At 43.3% G+C, this 21,369-nt stretch overlaps 1 protein-coding gene across 1 annotated transcript in view; it reads right to left on the bottom strand.

The window, feature by feature from the left end:
- The window catches only part of mmp24 (matrix metallopeptidase 24), an 84,490-nt gene that overhangs the window by 26,090 nt on the left and 37,031 nt on the right, over positions 1-21,369 (bottom strand). Inside the window, exons 4-5 of the mRNA XM_064965421.1 lie at positions 2,407-2,711; positions 790-951 (exon numbers count right to left, since the gene is read on the bottom strand). Coding sequence (XP_064821493.1) covers positions 790-951; positions 2,407-2,711 — 467 coding nt within the window. The remainder of the gene's footprint in view (positions 1-789; positions 952-2,406; positions 2,712-21,369) is intronic.

The raw sequence follows: 21,369 nt of genomic DNA, 5'->3' as shown, positions 1-21,369 counted from the left end.
GACATATTGAAGTAACACCTCAAGACAACAGTCAGGAAGTTAAAGCTTGGTCGCAAATGGGTCTTCCAAATGGACAATGACCCCAAGCATACTTCCAAAGTTGTGGCAAAATGGCTTATGGACAACAAAGCCATGAAAACGCCCTGACCTCAGTCCCATAGAACATTTGTGGGCAGAACTGAAAATGCATGTGCGAGCAAGGAGGCATACACACCTGACTCCGTTTCACCAGCTCTGTCAGGAGTAATGGGACAAAATTCACCTGATTGTGGGAAGCTTGTAGAAGGCTACCCGACACGTTTGACCCAAGTTAAACAATTTAAAGGCAATGCTACCAAATACTAATTGAGTGTATGTAACCTTCTGACCCACTGGGAATGTGATGAAAGAAATAAAAGCTGAAATAAATCCTTCTCTCTCCTATTATTTTGACATTTCACATTCTTAAAATAAAGTGGTGATTCTAACTGACCTAAGACAGGGAATTTTTACTCTGATTAAATGTCAGGAATTGTGAAACATTTAAACTAATTTAAAAGTTATTTGGCTAAGGTGTATGTAAACGTTTGACTTCAACTGTACTGTATATATTTTTTCTATTAATATTTTTCAGGGGGTGCTGCAGCACCCTCAGCACCCCTACTTCCTGCGGCTATGGGCCTGGATAGCATTGATCTTTTCAACAATGTTCCAGTGACTATGGTGGATGAGTAACCAGGCCAGCTCAGTACAGTTCGGCTTAGCTTAGCTTTGCTAAGTAGTGTAAAAAATATACAAGTGACAAAGTACCGTATATTTTCTGGATACCCTGGAGGTCATCGAGGGGCAGTTTGAAGTTGTGTGTCTCCATGTATTGGTAGAAGGGAGCCATTATGGCACTGGGGTCATTCGAATGCTCCAGTCCCAAGGCGTGCCCAAGCTCATGTACCGCCACCAAGAAAAGGTCATTACCTGGAGAGAAAAAACATTGCATTGGCCCATATTGCATTGGACTATTATTCAAAATAATATTGGTACATGTATCAGTGAAGGGAAAGGGAAAGGAAAGGGGGATGCCTAGTCAGTTGTACAACTGAATGCATTGGGTTTTAAGAATAAAATACAGCTTTTTCAAGCAAACGTGCATTGGGCTACCAAGAATTGCTTTATGTCCTTTCATGTTCAGCTTCATGCACTGGATTCTGTCTGTTGGTGGAATTCCTTAGGGACCTATGCTGTGTCTGCTTTTGCTCTTAATGTTATGTCTTAATGGGTGTCATCCTTCCATTCCCATGCCTTAATATTTTATGTAAGCCTACTTGTTCATTCAATCGTTGGGGGTCAATTTGTACTTCCTATGTATTTTTGCAGCATTGTTTCACTGATACATTTTGGACACTGCTATTTTGAATAATGAGCCTGGAGTATCCCCCTTACTTGTTCATATTGTCCAGTGCTATGTCACTCAGATGGCACACACACACACTTATCAAGAGCTCACTGGTATTCAACTATTGATCATTGATCACTGAATCATTCAGCAATGACCATCAGCCAATGAAAGAGGTTTCTTCATCCTGGTATGCACTATTCTTCGGTAGCTTTTGAGTAGGACAACACTTGTTAACCAACAACCTGAGCAAAAATATAAAAGCAACATGCAACAATTTCACTGAGTTACAGTTCATATGTGGAAATCGGTCATTTGAAATAAACACATTAGACCCTAATCTATGGATTGCACATGACTGGGAACACAGATATGCATCTGTTGGTTTACCTTAAAAAAGGTAGGGGGGAGTGAATCAGAAAACCAGTCAGTATCTGTTGCGACCACCATTGGATGTACTGCCAAGTTCTCTAAAACGATGATGGAGGCAGCTTATGGTAGAGAAATTGACATTAAATTCTCTGGCAACAGCTCTGGTGGACATTCCTGTAGTCAGCATGCCAATTGCCCTCTCTCTCAAAACATGAGACATCTATAGCATTGTGTTGTGACAAAACTGTAAATTCTAGAGTGGACTTTAAGTGCCCCCAGCACAAGGTGCACCTATGTAATCATCATGCTGTTTAATCAGCTTCTTCATATGCCACATCTGTAAGGTGGATGGATAATCTTGCAAAGGAGAAATGCTTACTAACTGGGATGTAAATGAATTTATGCACAACATTTGAGAGAAATAAGCTTTTTGAGTGTATGGAAAATTTCTGGGATCTTTTATTTTAGCTCATGAAACACGAGACCAACACTTTACATGTTGCATTTATATTTTTGTTCAGTGTATATAGAATCAGGAGCACTTTGAAAAAAAAGTTACGGTGGCATAAACCAGTATGTAAAACCCATTATACATTTAATAATCCATTCAAATACAAGGGTTCAACACTACACATGAACAAGCCAAAGTAGTCAGTATTACTTACCATCATGATTAGCGTTGCCTAGTGTCCAGGGCTCGTCCGAATCAAAGTGAGTGTCCCCTCCAATCCCAGGGCCCGGGAAGTAGGCGTGGGCCAGGAACCCCCCCTCTCCGTCAAATGGAGAGCTATCACCATGGAATCCAGAGGCGAAAAAGATCATGATGTCGGCCTCCTTCCCCTCGTTCTTGATCTCGGAGTAGGCCACCTCCTGGAAAGTCAGTGGGGTCACCGTCTGCCACACGTCAAAGGCCTGCCGTATGGCTCTCTGCGTGTCTTTCTCCCCCACTTTAGGGGTAAAGTTGTGTATGCTACAGTAAGGAAGAATGGGAAAAGGGGAAGCATGGTCATAAAGGAGTACAGAGGAGTACAGAGTACTGTATGCAGTATGGTATTAAGAAAGAAAGAAAGAAAGAAGAAAGAAGACTAAGTGGACTCAAAAACATTATGGGTTAAAAACAACTCAAATTGGGTTATTTGATAAGCCAGCGCTGGGTAAAAATTGGACAGAACACTAGCTGGGTTATTTTGACACAGTCAGTTGGGTTGTGTGAATAATCCAACTTGTTGGGTTTACTCAAACGTGGGTTAATTTAACCATCAGTTGGGTTTTTATTAACTTTCATGCTGGATTGACCCAGCAGCTGAGAAGGCTGTAATTGCAGAATGCATTTAATTCTGCGTTCTGCAGAATTGATTTAATGATACAAATCATTAAAATCCAGACAGAAAATATTTACACAAGAAGCAATCTAATATCACACAGTCAAACTCTCAGTCATTTAGTAAGTTCACCATTCTGCGATTCTCACTGTTAATAAACATCGCAAGGCGTTTCAACACAACGGCTCTTTATGTCATAATTTGATCTGATCAGTCAACGCCAATATTTAGGTAGCGTCCCACCTGGCCAACATCCAGTGAAATTGCAGAGCGCCAAATTGAAAATACAGAAATACTCATAATAAACATTCATAAAATACATTGGTTTAAAGATGAATTTCAGTTAATCCAGTATCAGATTTCAAAAAGGCTTTACGGCGAAAGCATACCATGCGATTATCTGTGTACAGCACCCAGTTTACAAAAGCATACAAACATTTTACAACCAAGTAAGGAATTACAAAAGTCAGAAATAGCGATAAAATGTATCACTTACCTTTGATGATCTTCATATGTTTGCAGTCACAAGAGTCCATGTTTCACAATAAATGTTTGATAAAGTCCCTCTTTATGTCCCAAAAACTATGTTTTGTTGGCGCGTTTTGTTCAGTAATCCACTGGCTCAAAGGCGGTCACGACATGCAGACGAAAACATCCTAGTAGTACCTGTAAAGTTCGTCGAAACATGTCAAAAGAAGTTCATAATTAATCCTCAAGGTTGTCTATTGTCTAAATAATTGATCATATTTCAACCAGACAATAGCGTCTTCAATAAAGAAGAAAAACAACGAAAGGCACGCAAATCAGTCACACGCTCAAAACAGCTCTGGTTCATTTGGAGTCCACTACTATTCTTCCTCGTTTTTCAGAATACAAGCCTGAAACAATGTCTAAAGACTGTTGACATGTAGTGGAAGCCATAGGAACTGCAATTTGGGTCCTATCCAAATACATACTGTATAGGCATTCAATAGACAAGTACCCATAACAAAAATATCCCACTTCCTGGATGGATTTTCCTCAGGTTTCCGCCTGCAATATCAGTTCTGTTATACTCACAGGCATTAGTTTAACAGTTTTGGAAACTTCAGAGTATTTTCTACCCAATACTATCATGCATATGCATATCCTAGCTTCTGGGCCTGAGTAACAGGCATATTACTTTGGGCACGTTTGTTATCCAAACTTCAAAATACTGCCCCTACCCAAGAGAGGTTTTATAAGGGTGTTTTCTGATATCGGGCATTTCCTAATATCAAGTTACACATATTGATGTTTGTCAATGTTCAGTGGCCATTTCTTTCGTGCCGGGGACTAATTGTTTTTATTTAAAAAAAATATTTAACCTTTATTTAACTAGGCAAGTTAATTAAGAACAAATTCTTATTTTCAATGACAGCCTAGGAACAAGTGGGTTAACTGCCTTGTTCAGGGGCAGAACAACAGATTTGTACCTTGTCAGCTCAGGGATTTGAACTTGCAACCTTTTCGGTTACTAGTCCAACGGCAGGTGTCAATGTGTTCGGTGATTTTAAAGTATTGATTGGGGACTTATTTGTGGAGGAATGCAACTGTCTTTCTGGATGATTTGTACTCCCCATGACTGTGTTTTTGTATTTTAATGTGTATTTTATATATATATTTATATATATATATATATATATATATATATAGCCTCATTAAAGCTACACAATAGCCCGTGTTCATCCATACCATGTGATAACAATACAATAGAACAAATCAATTGGAATGATATTTACTCTCACGGGTAGCCAAAAATAACTTTATGAAAGCCACAAATCTGCTAAGCTACACCTCCAGTCATCTGATCTGACCCACTGGGTCATATCTCAATGAGCAAGCATCAACAACCCAACCTTGCCCTTTTTAAAGTAAGCAACCCAACTAAGTGACCCAATGCCTGCAACCCAGCATTTGGGTCATCCAAACAACCCAAATATTTTTTGAGTATGGTATGCTGCCATACACAAAAATGCTGGATTGTTTGGTTGACCCAACGGTTGGGTTGCTGCCATTGGGTCACTTATTTGGGTTGTTTTCTTTAAAAACTGCGGGGTTACTGATTCTTGGTTATTAAGATATGAAGACTAGAGGCGTGGCTTAGTATTGGCGTGGTTTTCAGATAGTTATTTTTGGCCTCCCATGAGAAGTAAATGTAATTCTGGTTCATTTGATTTATTGTAAATGTAGAGTTTGAAAACAGACACTTTTTAAGCTTTAATGAGGCGTACACAAGTGCATGACTTTCTCAAGAGCCAATGCATATCCCAATGATGGGTTGACTTAAAAAATACCCAGCTGCTGGGCCAACTAAAAAAACAACAACTGATGGTTGAATTAACCCAAACAACCCAACATATTGCGTTATTCAGGCAAATCAACTGGCTGGGTCATAATAACCCAGCGTGTGTTCTGTCCAATACTTACCCAGTACTGGGTTACCAAATAAGCTAATTTGGGGTTCAGGAGTGAATGAATATCACAATATAAATATCTTAAAGAAGGATAACTAGAGAGAATTTAAATGAGCATCAAGTTAGCAAAACATACACAAATCACAAGCTTATTCCAGCAACTGTAACACAGCTGATTGTGTGCTCTGTAATTAACTAGTTAAGAGTGACAACAATTTGCTTCATTTTATAAAGTATGAACAAGTTCAAGATAATTGAAAGCAGATTGCTGGATCTGTAACGTAATGGAAGTTTATTTTACTGATGCTATTAAGACAAATGCAGTGACCAAATGCCTTATTTTTGCATACAAAACACATACAATGAATAAAAAATATGCACATTATATGAACACATGATCCCTCATCTGTTGTGTCATAGTTTATCTTCATAAATGATCTGAAATATGTGAAGAATACAGATGTAGCCAATTTAGCTGTGACAGTGGTAAGCATATGGGCCCTTTTGTAATACATTGTGGTTAGCAAGCAAGAGAATATCCGCTTCAAACTATGCAACATTGGATGATGTGAGTGATTCTAGTCTGTAATCTGTATTCATGAGAGCAATGACCAAAAACTCATTAACACTAGAATCGCAAAGACGATCAATCTGATAGTTTTACATTTTGTATTTTTTAATAACTTTATAAATAAAAACAACCTTGAACCCACCTGTCCCTGACATCTTCTAAATACACTATATATACAAAACTATGTGGACACACCTTCAAATTAGTGGATTTGACTATTTCAGCCACATTCATTGCTGACAGGTGTATAAAATCGAGCACACAGACATGCAATCTCCATAGACAAACATTGGCAGTAGAATGGCCTTACTGAAGAGCTCAGTGACTTTCAACCGTCATAGGATGCCACCTTTCCAACAAGTCAGTTTGTCAAAGTTCTGCCCTGCTAGAGCTTCCAGGGTCAACTGTAAGTGCTGTTATTGTGAAGTGGAAACGTCTAGGAGATACAATGGCTCAGCCGTGAAGAAGTAGGCCACACAAGCTCACAGAATGGGAGTGCACGTACAAATCATCTGTCCTCGATTGCAAAACTCATTACCAAGTTCCAAAGTGCCTCTGGAAGCAACGTCAGCACAATAACTGTTTGTCGGGACCTTCATGAAATGGGTTTCCATGGCCGAGCAGTCTCACACAATCCTAAGATCACCATACGCAATACCAAGCGTCTGCTGGATTGGCTTAAAGCTCGCCACCATTGCACACTGGAGCAGTGGAAATCCATTCTCTGGAGTGATTTATCACGTCCGACAGACGATTCTAGGTTTGGCGGATGCCAGGAGAATGCTACCTGCCCCAATGCATAGTGCCAACTGTAAATTTTGGTCTGGGGCTGGTTTTCATGGTTCGGGCTCGGCCCCTTAGTTCCAGTGAAGGGAAATCTTAATGCTACAGCATACAATGACATTGTAGACAATTCTGTGCTTCCAACTTTGTGGCAACAGTTTGTAGAAGGCCCTTTCCTGTTTCAGGAGTAGAAAGCGAGGTCCATACACAAATGGTTTGTCGATATCGGTGTGGAACAACTTGACTGGCCTGCACAGAGCGCTGACCTCATCAAACACTTTGGGATGAATTGGAACACCGACTGCGAGATAGGCCTAATCACCCAACATCAGTCCCAACCACACTAATGCTCTTGTGGCTGAATGGAAGCAAGTCCCAGCAGCAATGTTACAACATCTAGTGGAAAGCCTTCCCAGAAGAGTGGAGGCTGTTATAGCAGCAAATGGGGGGACCAACTCCCTATTAAATATAAATTATTGTGGAATGAGATGTTCAACGAGCAGGTGTCTACATACCAGTGGAGGCTCCTCAGAAGATGAATGGGGAGGACCATTCTCAGTGAAATTTCATGAAAATGAAATAATGAAACATTAAACAAGTTATCCTTTTTAGATAAAACTGTATTTAATATATTCATATGTCACCAGATATTTTATTAAAATGTACTGTTTTGCAATGAAAGTCTATAGTAACTTCAACAGCACTGTCTGGGGGTAGCACCATGATGTAGCCGGACGACAGCTAGCTTCCATCCTCCACTGGCTACAATGACTGCAATACAAAACCTAGGATGTTTGTAGGCCTCACCCCTTCCAGAAGACATCCTCCAACTAATCAAAACTTTTGCAGTATGAACTGACATGTTGTCCATCCAAATCCTAGAATTAGGATCATAGAAGAACATATCAAGACCATTTCAAGGACAGCTTTTTTCCATCTACGTAACATTGCAAAAATCAGAAACTTTCTGTCCAAAAATGATGCAGAAAAATTAATCCATGCTTTTGTCACTTCTAGGTTAGACTACTGCAATGCTCTACTTTCCGGCTACCCGGATAAAGCACTAAATAAACTTCAGTTAGTGCTAAATACGGCTGCTAGAATCCTGACTAGAACCAAAAAATTTGATCATATTACTCCAGTGCTAGCCTCCCTACACTGGCTTCCTGTCAAAGCAAGGGCTGATTTCAAGGTTTTACTGCTAACCTACAAAGCATTGCATGGGCTTGCTCCTACCTATCTCTCTGATTTGGTCCTGCCGTACATACCTACACGTACGCTACGGTCACAAGACGCAGGCCTCCTAATTGTCCCTAGAATTTCTAAGCAAACAGCTGGAGGCAGGGCTTTCTCCTATAGAGCTCCATTTTTATGGAACGGTCTGCCTACCCATGTCAGAGACGCAAACTCGGTCTCAACCTTTAAGTCTTTACTGAAGACTCATCTCTTCAGTGGGTCATATGATTGAGTGTAGTCTGGCCCAGGAGTGGGAAGGTGAACGGAAAGGCTCTGGAGCAACGAACCACCCTTGCTGTCTCTGCCTGGCCGGTTCCCCTCTTTCCACTGGGATTCTCTGCCTCTAACCCTATTACAGGGGCTGAGTCACTGGCTTGCTGGGGCTCTCTCATGCCGTCCCTGAGGGGGTGCGTCACCTGAGTGGGTTGATTCACTGATGTGGTCATCCTGTCTGGGTTGGCGCCCCCCCTTGGGTTGTGCCGTGGCGGAGATCTTTGCGGGCTATACTCAGCTTTGTCTCAGGATGGTAAGTTGGTGGTTGAAGATATCCCTCCAGTGGTGTGGGGGCTGTGCTTTGGCATAGTGGGTGGGGTTATATCCTTCCTGTTTGGCCCTGTCCGGGGGTGTCCTCGGGTGGGGCCACAGTGTCTCCTGACCCCTCCTGTCTCAGCCTTCAGTATTTATGCTGCAGTAGTTTATGTGTCGGGGGCTGGGGTCAGTTTGTTATATCTGGAGTACTTCTCCTGTCCAATTCGGTGTCCTGTGTGAATCTAAGTGTGCGTTCTCTAATTCTCTCCTTCTCTCTCTCGGAGGACCTGAGCCCTAGGACCATGCCCCAGGACTACCTGACATGATGACTCCTTGCTGTCCCCAGTCCACCTGGCCGTGCTGCTGCTCCAGTTTCAACTGAACCGCGGCCCTAGGACCATGCCCCAGGACTACTTGACATGATGACTCCTTGCTGTCCCCAGTCCACCTGGCCGTGCTGCTGCTCCAGTTTCAACTGTTCTGCCTTATTATTATTCGACCATGCTGGTCATTTATGAACATTTGAACATCTTGGCCATGTTCTGTTATAATCTCTACCCGGCACAGCCAGAAGAGGACTGGCCACCCCACATAGCCTGGTTCCTCTCTAGGTTTCTTCCTAGGTTTTGGCTTTTCTAGGGAGTTTTTCCTAGCCACCGTGCTTCTACACCTGCATTGCTTGCTGTTTGGGGTTTTAGGCTGGGTTTCTGTACAGCACTTTGAGATATCAGCTGATGTACGAAGGGCTATATAAATAAATTTGATTTGATTTGATTTGAATGAAACTACTGAGTTGTATTGGGATTGTTCCACAGAGCATTATGGGGGTTCTATGTGTTGAGAAGCTTGGTGACATTGTTGGACAGAGATTAAGAGTGAAAAGTGATAGTTGAGCATTTGTTTGATATTATTCAATTCAAATTAGTTTTTTCGATTTTACAGGAGAGGTAAGTATATTATAAAATGTTTTCTTGGTTTTCAAACTTTATTTTTGTGTTCAATTTATTTAAATTTGCCTTGCTAACTTCAGTAGCTAGCTAGCTACCAGCGCAAGTATGCAGTTCTCTGCCAGAATGGTAGTAGGTCCAACGTTGGCGAAAATGTTCTGGACTTTTTGTTGAAGAACCCCTTTCATTCTCTGGGGTACACGGTGCTAATTAAGTGAGTGTTGCCCTCTGCCTGAGATCAGTTTCATGAAGAAGGATGAAAAGGTGAGGGCTTTCAATACCAATTGGAATCAAAAAGATAGCTGGTTAACAAGGAGCCTTTCATCAAGACGCCTGTATTGCTGGCCTTGCCGGCTTTTTGGAAAGTCTGAGCCTTGGGCGAAAGAGGGGTACAAGTGACCTGAAGAACATTGATCGTTCAGCAGGCAGCATATAAATTCCCACATCAGATTCAAAATTCTGGGAAAAAGCAACGTGATACAATGAGAACGTTAGAAGAAACAGGGATGTTCTCAAGCTGTTTATCAACACCACTGCATTTTTGGGCAAGCACAAATTGGCTTTTAGAGGACACGATGAAAGGGAAAGTTCCGCTGAAAAGGGAAAGTACAATGAGCTTGCATAGGTAATTAAAGTAACAAAGCTTTACGAATATATCGAACTTTCAACTGTCTTTTCTGGGATGTCGAAATCAATTCCAAATGATTTGATAACTTCCATCGCATCATCCATTAGATTAAAGAGAGAGCTTGACGCAGCACATTTTCTTTGCGTGAGTTCAAGTAGGCTTTCCACTTTCCTCAGGTATTTATTTAGCAAATATGAAAACACATAATCACAAACACAAGCAAAAAAAATCATGATATACAGTTGAAGTCGGAAGTTCACATACATCTTAGCCAAATACATTTAAAGTCAGTTTTTCACAATTTCTGACATTTAATCCTGGTAAAAATTCCCTGTTTTAGGTCACTTAGGATCCCCACTTTATTTTAAGAATGTGGAATGTCAGAATAATAGTAGAGAGAAGGATTTATTTCAGCTTTTATTTTTTTCATCACATTCCCAGTAGGTCAGAAGTTTGCATACACTTAATTAGTATTGGGTAGCATTGCCTTTAAATTGTTTAACTTGGGTCAAACCTTTTGGGTAGCCTTCCAAAAGCTTCCCACAATAAGTTGGGTGAATTTTGGCCCATACTCCTGACAGAGCTGGTGAAACTGAGTCAGGTGTGTAGGCCTCCTTGCTCGCACATGCATTTTCAGTTCTGCTCACAAATTCGCTATGGGATGGAGGTCAGGGCTTTGTGATGGCCACTCCAATACCTTGACTTTGTTGTCCTTAAAGCATTTTGCCACAACTTTGGAAGTATGCTTGGGGTCATTGTCCATTTGGAAGACCCATTTGCGACCAAGCTTTAACTTCCTGACTGATTTATTGAGACTCCGCTTCAAAATATCCACGTCATTTTCCTTTTTCATGACGCCATCTATTTTGTGAAGTGCACCAGTCCCTCCTGCAGCAAAGGACCCCCACAACATGATGCTGCCACGGTTGGGATGGTGTTCTTCAAATTGCAAGCCTCCCACTTTTTCCTCTAAACACAACGATGGTCATTATGGCCACACAGTTCTATTTTTGTTTCATCAGACCAGAGGACATTTCTCCAAAAAGTACAATCTTTGTCCCCATGTGCAGTTGCAAACCGTAGTCTGGCTTTTTTGTGGCAGATTTGAGGCAGTGGCTTCTTCCTTGCTGAGCAGCCTTTCAAGTTATGTCGATATAGAACTCATTTTACTGTGGATATAGATACTTTTGTACCTGTTTCCTCCATCATCTTCACAAGGTCCTTTGCTGTTGTTCTGAGATTGATTTGCACTTTTCACACCAAAGTACGTTCATCTCTAGGAGACAGAACGTGTCTCCTTCCTGAGCAGTATGACGGCTGTGTGGTCCCATGATGTTTATACTTGCGTATTATTGTTTGTACAGATGAACATGGTACCCTCAGGCGTTTGGAAATTGCTCCCAAGGATGAACCAGACTAGTGGAGGTCTACTGATCTACTGATCTAGGTCTTGGCTGATTTCTTTTGATTTTCCTATGATGTCAAGCAAAGAGGCACTGAGTTTGAAGGTAGGCCTTGAAATACATCCACCTCCAATTGACTCAAATATTGTCAATTAGCTTATCAGAAGCTTCTAAAGCCATGACATCATTTTCTGGAATTTTCCAAGCTGTTTAAAGGCACAGTGAAATTATCTGTCTGTGAACAATTGTTGGAAAATTGACTTGTGTCATGCACAAAGTAGATGTTCTATCCGACTTGCCAAAACTATAGTTTGTTAAGAAGAAATTGGTGGAGTGTTTGAAAAACAAGTTTTAATGACTCCAACCTAAGTGTATGTAAACTTCCGACTTCAACTGTAAATGTTACAGCAGCCTAGGCTACACCTAAAACATTAGAGATCTGACATGCTGTATGGGATGAAAAGTAGACCATTTTTCAGTTTGATCAACTTTAGGCTACTAATAAGAGCAGATGCATACAGCCTATGTGCGCTGTACATTTGGTCAGGGTAACTAATTGGTAACGTTATGTATTTATAGCCCATTTGTGTGTTCAGGAGAAAATGTGATCAAATTTGGTTTATATTCAACATTGGGCTGGCTAGGCTACCTTTATGTTTTCAATCCAAAATTATTAACATAATATTGATGACAGATGTGAGTGAATTTCTTATAAGGCCTACAGTTGCATAGAACTGCATGATGCAAACCTGCATAAAGCAAGCTCAGCCCTGTGAGTTCTATTGTCTATCAGTTGTTGTCTCTGTGTCTGGGTAGAGGAAATCACCTTCCAAATCTAGTCTAAATATAATTAATATGAACAAGTATAAGGTTGCTGCAGTTTGACAGGGTTTTCACCCCTGTCTGCTCATCCACTGGCACATTGAATGTTTCCTCTCCAAGCACTGTGAGTACCCCTATCAATTTTCACTCATGACTCTATGTAGAGTCAATCACATAACAACAGTGCCTCTGAACCTCAGGAGGCTGAAGAAATTCAACTTGGCCCCTAAGACCCTAAAAAACTTTTACAGCTGCACCATTGAGAGCATCCTATTGGGCTGTATTTCCACCTGGTATATCAACTGCACAGCCTGCAACCGCAGGGCTCACCAGAGGGTGGTGTGATCTGCCCAGCGCATTACCGGGGGCAAACTACCCACCCTCCAGGACACCTAAAGCACTCGATGTCACAGGAAGGCCAAAAAGGTAATCAAGGACATCAACCATCCAAGCCACAGCCTAGATTCTTCAAAGTATCTACCCTTTGCCTTGATGACAGCTCTTGGCATTCTCTCAACAAGCTTCACCTGGAATGCTTTTCCAACAGTCTTGAAGGACTTCCCACATATGCTGAGCACTTTTTGGTTGCTTTTCCTTCACTCGTCGGTACAACTCAACCCAAACCATCTCAATTGGTTTGAGGTCGGGTGATTGTGGAGGCCAGGTCATCTGATGCAGCATTCCATCACTCTCCTTCTTGGTCAAATAGCCCTTACACAGCCTGGAGGTATGTTGGGTCATTGTCCTGTTGAAAAACAAGTGATAGTATCTCTGCATAATGCTGTGGTAGCCATGCTGGTTATGTGTGCCTTGAAATCGAAGTAAATCACAGACAGTGTCACCAGCAAAGCACACCCACACCCACACCATCACACCTCCTCCTCCATGCTTCATGGTGGGAACCACACATGCAGAGATAATCTGTTCAATCTGCTCTGCATCTCACAAAGACACCGCGGTTGGAACCAAAAATCTCACATTTGGACTAATCAGACCAGGACAGATTTCCACCTGTCTAATGGTCATTGCTTGTGTTTTTTGGCCCAAGCAAGTCTCTTCTTCTTATTGGTATCCTTTAGGAGTGGTTTCTTGCAGCAATTCGACCATGAAGGCCTGATTCACGCAGTCTCCTCTGAACAGTTGATGACAAGATGTGTCTGTTACAGCCAAATTGGTCTGTTACAGCCCAATTACTCTCTAAAGCATGCATTTGGGCTGCAATTTCTGAGGCTGGGTCTTCCTTTCCTGTGGCGGTCCCCATGAGAGCTAGTTTCATCATAGCGATAGATGGTTTTTGCGCCTGCAAAAATGCTGAACATGTGTATGAGACCAATAAAATTTGATTTGACGCTGACAGTGATATAGAGATGCCCCAGCATAAAATAATGCGTTTGGGCACATCCACTTCAAGACCTGTTGCTCCAGATCAGGACTCTGCGTCGGCCATAATTCCAGGTAGGCCTTGCCACTTCCTTTGCTTTTTTTCATAGGCCTAGAGATGCTCAAATGTTAGTCTGACTTACAGAAATCACATTTTTTAAATTTTATTTAACCTTTATTTAACCAGATAGGCTAATTGAGAACAGGTTCTCATTTACAACTGCGACCTGGCCAAGATAAAGCAAAGCAGTTCGGCACATACAACAACACAGAGTTACACATGGGATAAACAAACATACAATCAATAATACAGTAGAAAAGTCTATATACAGCCTGTGCAAATGAGGTAGGATAAGGAAGGTAAGGCAATAAATAGGCCGTGGTGGCGAAGTAATTACCATATAGCAATTAAACACTGAAATGGTAGATGTGCAGAAGATGAATGTGCAAGCAAAGATACTGGGGTGCAAAGGAGCAAGATAAATAAATAAATACAGTATGGGGATGAGGTAGTTGGATGAGCTATTTACAGATGGGCTATGTAGAGGTGCAATGATCTGTGAGCTGCTCTGACAGCTGGTGCTTAAAGCTAGTGAGGGAGATATGTGTCTCCAGCTTCAGTGATTTTTGCAGTTCGTTCCAATCATTGGCAGCAGAGAACTGGAAGGAAAGGTGGCCAAAGGAGGAATTGGCTTTGGGGGTGACCAGTGAGATATACCTGCTGAAGTGCGTGCTACGGGTGGGTGCTGCTATGGTGACCAGTAAGCTGAGATAGGCGGGGTTTTACCTAGCAAAGTCTTGTAGATGACCTGGAGCCAGTGGGTTTGGCAACGAGTATGAAGCGAGGGCCAGCCAACGAGAGTGTACAGGTCGCAGTGGTGGGTAGTATATGGGGCTTTGGTGACAAAATGGATGGCACTGTGATAGACTGCTTTCAAGGTGCGGGGAGTAATCGGTTGAAGAGCATACATTTAGTTTAACTTGCATTTAAGAGCAGTTGGAGGCCACGGAAGGAGAGTTGTATGGCATTGAAGCTCGTATGGAGGTTAGTTAACACAAAGAAGGGCCAGAGGTATACAGAATGGTGTCGTCTGTGTAGAGGTGGATCCAAGAATCACCAGCAGCAAGAGCGATATCATTGATGTATACTGAGAAAAGAGTTGGCCCGAGAATTGAACCCTGTGGCACGCCCATAGAGACTGCCAGAGGTCCGGACAACAGGCCCTCCGATTTGACACAATGAACTCTATCAGAGGAGTAGTTGGTGAACCAGGCGAGGCAATCATTTGAGAAACCAAGGCTGTTGAGTCTGCCAATAAGAATGTTGTGATTGACAGAGCCGAAAGCCTTAGCCAGGACAATGAATATGGCTGCACAGTAATGTCTCTTATCGATGGCGGCTTTGATATTGTTTAGGACCTTGAGCGTGGCTGAGGTGCACCCATGACCAGCTCTGAAACCAGATTGCATAGCGGAGAAGGTACGGTGGGATTCGAAATGGTTGGTAATCTGTTTGTTAACTTCTTGAAACTCCCCATCCCGGATCCGGGATCGTGACTAAAGCCTCAGGCTCATTAGCATAACGCAACGTTAACGATTTCTGAAAATCGTAAATAAAATTAAAATAATGCGTTTGCTCTCAAGCTTAGCCTTTTCTTAACAACACTGTCATCTCAGATTTTCAAAATATGCTTTTGAACCATAGAAATTGACTAATTTGTGTAATAGTATGCAAAGCTAGCATAGCATTTTGTGTAGCATGTAGCACGCAACATTTTCACAAAAACCAGATAACCAAATAAATAAAATCATTTACCTTTGAAGAGCTTCTGATGTTTTCAATGAGGAGAGTCTCAGTCACATACCAAATGCGCAGTGTTTCCTGAAAGCGTCTGTGTGTAGGAGAAATCGTTCCGTTTTCTACATTGCGTCTGGCTACCGAAACGAACCGAAAATGCAGTCACCTACAACGTGAAACTTTTCCGGATTAACTACATAATATCGACCGAAACATGGCAAACGTTGTTTGGAATCAATCCTCAAGGTGTTTTTTCACATATCTCTTCATTGACATGCAGTTCGTGGAAGCTTGCTTTCCTCTCTGTGTCCCATGGAAAAATACTGGCAGGTGACTTTTGCGCACCAATTTCGGCGCAGGACACCGGGCGGACACGTGGTAAATGTGGTCTGTTATGGTCAATCTTCCAATGATCTGCCCACAAATACGTCACAATGCTGCAGACACCTTGGGGAAACGACAGAAAGGGCTGACTAATTCCTCTTGCGTTCACAGCCATATAAGGAGATCTTGAAAAACAGAGCCTCAAAAATCCTTGTCATTTCCTGGATGCCATCTCATCTTGGTTTTGCCTGAAGCTCACGTTTTAGGGCACGCACAGAGAAGATCTTTGTATTTCTGGACACGTCAGAGTGTTTTCTTTCGAACGGTAGCAATTATATGCATAGTCGAGCATCTTTTTGTGACAAAATATCTTGTTTAAAACGGGAACGTTTTTCATCCAAAAATGAAATTGCGCCCCCAGAGCATCAACAGGTTAACTTGGCTTTCGAAGACCTTAGAAAGGCAGGGTAGAATAGATATAGGTCTGTACCAGTTTGGGTCTAGAGTGTCTCGCCCTTTGAATAGGGGGATGACTGCAGCAGCCTTCCAATCTATGGGTATCTCAGACGATACGAAAGAGAGGTTGAACAGGCTAGTAATAGGGGTTGCAACAATTTCGGCAGATCATTTTAGAAAGAGAGATTGTCCAGATTGTCTAGCCCGGCAGATTTGTAGGGGTCCGGATTTTGCAGCACTTTCAGAACAACAGCTATCTGGATTTGGGTGAAGGAGAAGTGGGGGTGTCTTGGGTGAGTTGCTGTGGGGGGTGGAGGGCTGTTGGTCGGGGTAGGGGTGGCCTGGTGGAAAGCATGGCCAGCGGTAGAAAAATGCTTTTTGAAATTCTCAATTATAGTGGATTTTTCGGTGGTGACAGTGTTTACTATCCTCAGTGCAGTGGGCAGCTGGGAGGAGGTGCTCTTATTCTCCATGGACTTTACGGTGTTCCAGATTTTTTTGAGTTTGTGCTACAGGCTGCAATTTTCTGCTTGAAAAAGCTAGCCTTACCTTTCCTAACTGCTTAAGTTATTTGTTCCTAACTTCCCTGAAAAGTTGCATATCACGGGGGCTGTTCGATACCAATGCAGAACGCCACAGGATGTTTTTGTGCTGGTCAAGGGCAGTCAGATCTGGAGAGAACCAAGGGCTATATCTGTTCCTGGTTCTACATTTTTTGAATGGGGCATGCATATTTAAAATGGTGGGGAAGGCACTTTAAAAGAATAACCAGGCATCCTCTACTGATGGGATGAGGTCAATATCCTTCCAGGATACCCGGGCTAGGTCGATTAGAAAGGCCTGCTCGCTGAAGTGTTTTAGGGAACGTTTGACAGTTAACAAGAAAAGCATTTTACCGATAGCCTTACAACCCATATAGGCCTACACCTAATTTGGGTATAATAGAATAAAATAATCAAAAATGAAACAAAAGAAAATACTATAATTATTGTTTTTTTTTTAATTATCAGCCAAATGTTATTATTATGAGATGATTATTATTATTATCATCATTGTTGGCCAATCACTGCTTTACTATCTATAATTAGCCTATTATTGGCATTAGGCTATTATCGGCTTACAATGGTTGTTGTAGGTGTTACGTTCCCCAGTTTGTGTTGTAGTTTGTGTATTTGCATGTGTTTATTTCAGGAAATGGCTTCCTGAAATCCGTCAAGCAGCTGATTGGTCGACTCCATGGCTAATTGGAGAGCTGACCCCGCCCCCTCGTCAAGACGCAGCTGTCTCTAATTACCCATTCATTCTGAAGCTATATAAATGCCAGTGTTCTGTTCAGGAGAGAGAGATTTGCTGGGAGGTCATTGCAGAGATTTTGCTAGAGAGATTTTGCTAGAGAGATTTTGCTAGAGAGATTTTGCTAGAGAGATTTTGCTAGAGAGATTTTGCTGGGCTGAGAATTGGTATGTTTTGTGAGTTTGTTGCTCAGATAGAGCTTATTTGATGTCCTTTGTTTCTTAGTTTGTTTGTGAAATTGTTTAATATTCTGTTTTGTTCCCAGGGGGGAAGGGGAAGGCACCCTAGGGAGTGCTTAGGCAAGAGGCCCGCGGGCATACATATACCCGTAGCATATTCGCTGTCTAGGCACACTAGGTAAGACCTGGGCGGACCACCCCCTTGTATTTTGGTTAGGGCACCAGGTGGTGCTAAATTAGGTAAGTAGTGGGTAGGCAGGTAAGATAGGAGAGGGGGGGGCTTTGAGATTTACTTCCAGCCCCTTTTCCCCATATTACCGTGTGAAGGAATAAAGTCCTGGTAAACGGTACCACATTCTGCCTGTTGTCATTCTTTCTTGCACCTACCGTCCATACCTTTTTCACTTCACGGAGAGTTTAGTTGTAGCAGGGTGTTGCGTTCACTCTTCATAGAGGCGTGCGTAACAGTAGGCCTTTTGTTTCTATTATTAGCGAATTATTCTCATTAGCAGATGTAAAATTATGAAAGACAAGCATGGTAAATTTGAATTCCGTAAATTGTGGAAAAAGTGAAAAAATATTGTTGTCTATCAACAATGACAAACCGGTTCAACATGTTGAGGAGAACATCATTAACCAGAGCCTGGAACACAGCTGGGCGTTGGTAAGGCCAAATGGCATGACCAGATACTCATAGTGACCGCTTGCAGTCTTCCACTCGTCCCCTTCCCGTATTCGCATCGGGTGGTAGGCATTCCTTAGGTACAACTTGGAGAACACGGTGGCCCCCTGGAGTGGCTCAAAGGCTGAGAAGATGAGTGGTAGTAGGTAGCGGTTCTTCACCGTGATGTCGTTGAAGCCCCGGTAGTTGATGCAAGGGCACAGGGTTTTGTCCTTCTTCTCCACAAAGTAGAAACCTGCACCAGCAGGGTAGGCAGAAGGATGGATGAACCCTCTAGCTAGGGAGTACTCAATGTGGTCTCCGGACCCGACAGAGGGTACAGTCGTCCCCAGGGCGGAGTGGTGCCTGGAAGAATGTCAATCCCTCCGTCATAGGGTTGGCGCAACGGAAGAGAAGTGACCCGGGCCTTACTGATACTCCGCGGGAATGGCGGAAAGGTCCGGGCCAACTTCCAAGCCCACAGGAAGATGTCCCAGGGCAGGCTGCGCTGACCTCAGACAATGGGCGTGGCAGAACGGGCTCCAGCCCATAATGGCACTAGGAGTCCAGTCTATGATGGGGTTGTGTCGCTGGAGCCAAGAGAATCCCAATACCACGGGAACCTGAGAAGACTTAATTAGCATGAAGTGGATAGCCTTGCTGTGGTTCACTGACTCTCGTAGGTTGATCGGAGTGGTATTGTGAGTGACCCAGGCTATAGAGCGCATGTCCAGCACTCTAATGTCCATTGGAATGGAGAGGGGCTGCGTAGCGATGCCCAGCTTGGACGCCAAGGTAGCGTCCAAAAAACCTTAAATCGGCTGCAGAGTCGGTGATTACCCGGAGAGATTTTGACTGGTTCCCCCACAGCAGGATGGCATAGAAAGGGGTACGAGTAAGGGGAGATGAAAAGTTCTCCATAAGGCCCACCATAGTACTTGTTTTTTTTAATGGGCAGGTAGCTATGAAATGTCCCGTAGCTCCACAATATAGACAGCTCTGGGTGTGGAGTCGGCATAACCGCCCAGCCGGAGTCAATCTAGCCCTTCCCAGGTGCCTGGACTCCGAAGGAGGCGAGTCGGCAGCCCTCTGTGATTCCCAAGAGAACTCGGGTGACATCAGGTTTGCTCGAACATGTAGACTTCAGGGGTCTTTTTATTTTTTTTTATTTTACCTTTATTTAACCAGGCAAGTCAGTTAAGAACAAATTATTATTTTCAATGACGGCCTAGGAACAGTGGGTTAACTGCCTGTTCAGGGGCAGAACGACAGATTTGTACCTTGTCAGCTTGGGGGTTTGAACTTGCAACCTTCCGGTTACTAGTCCAACGCTCTAACCACTAGGCCACCCTGCCGTCTCTGGGATTCTTCGGAGGCAAGGTGGAAATCGAGAGCGAACGAGGGCAACAGGGCACAGATCCCCTCTACCTCCTATGTTCTCGATGCTGCCCATCGATCCAGAACGCTATGAGGAAGTCAAGGTCAATGTTTAGCTCCTGGGCTGCAAGCTCATCTTTGACCACCTCCGATAATCCGTGAAGGAATATGTCGAACAATGCTCCAGGTTCCAGGCACTCTCAGCCGCCAACGTGCAAAAATCCACTGCATAGTCTGCCACACAACAGGAGTCTTGATGTAACTGGAGTTGCCTCTCTCCCGGACAACAGAGAATCAAACATCTTCCGAACTTCTGCCACAAACTCCTCTAGACGGAGGCAGGTGGCAGACTGTTGCTCCCACACTGCCGTAGCCCAGACGAGTGTCCAACTGGACATCAGCGTTATGATGTACTCTATCCTTGAGCACTGGGAGAGAAAACCCCGGCAGGTTCCGGAATCTCCAGCGTAGCGTTCCGGAGGAGGTAAGCGGGATTCTCGGGAAACTGGGGTAGGGCTGGGAGATTACGGGTGTGACCCGCTTCCAGCAAAGTCTTGAATGCCTGGTCATGGAGTTCTGCCAGGGTATGGAGTTCCTCCATAAGACATTGCAGTAACTCCTCATGTTGTCCAGTGGTGGCTCCTTGAGGGGAGACAGCATTGTGGAGCTGGTCTGAGTCTGCTGGGTCGGTCATGACCAGTTCGTACTATCACGTTTTAGGGAAGACCCAGATGCAGACAGTGTCGAAGTAACAAAAGTTTATTCCTAGAAAAGGGGGCAGGCAAAACGACAGGGCAGGGCAGGCAGAGGTCGATAATCCATTGTGGTGAGGCAAGGTACAGGAGGCAGGCTCAGGGTCAGGGCAGGCAGAATGGCCAAAACCGGGAAAACTAGAAAACAGGAACTATAGACAAGACAGGAGCAAGGGGAAAAATGCTGGTACGCTTGTAGAAACAAAACGAAGGAGCAAGGGGAGGCTTGACAAACAAAATGAACTGGAAACAGACAAACAGAGAACACAGGTATAAATACACAGGGGATAATGAGGGGAGATGAGAGACACCTGGTGGGGAGTGGAGACAAGTACATAGACTGGTGAAACAGATCAGGGTGTGACAGGGATGCTGAACCACATCAGGGACTGCACCGTGGCTGAGTCACACAGAGTACAGGAGGACAGTTCGTGGGACATATCTGTTGTCGAACTAAAAGCCTTCCTTTCGATTTTGTATATCTGTGGTGCACAAGGCGCAAAGAGTTTGGCATTGGAGAGCTTCTGGTCGGCTGACTATGGCTATGCATTCTTCAAATGACCATGTCCCGGAATCGATTCAGGGAGATCATGAGATTCCTGCATTTTGACAAGAGAGAAAATCGAGGCAGATGTCTCCAAGAAGACAAATTTGCCCTGGTTTCCGAGGTGTGAGTAAAACTTGTTCAGAACAGCATCACCTGCTACAAGCACGGTACTGACATCACTGTGGA

The sequence above is a fragment of the Oncorhynchus masou genome, chromosome 5 (genome assembly GCF_036934945.1).
Source record: "Oncorhynchus masou masou isolate Uvic2021 chromosome 5, UVic_Omas_1.1, whole genome shotgun sequence".
Lineage (NCBI taxonomy): Eukaryota > Metazoa > Chordata > Actinopteri > Salmoniformes > Salmonidae > Oncorhynchus > Oncorhynchus masou.
Note: the sequence above shows the minus strand (reverse complement) of the source record. Positions and strands in the feature narration are given on the sequence as shown.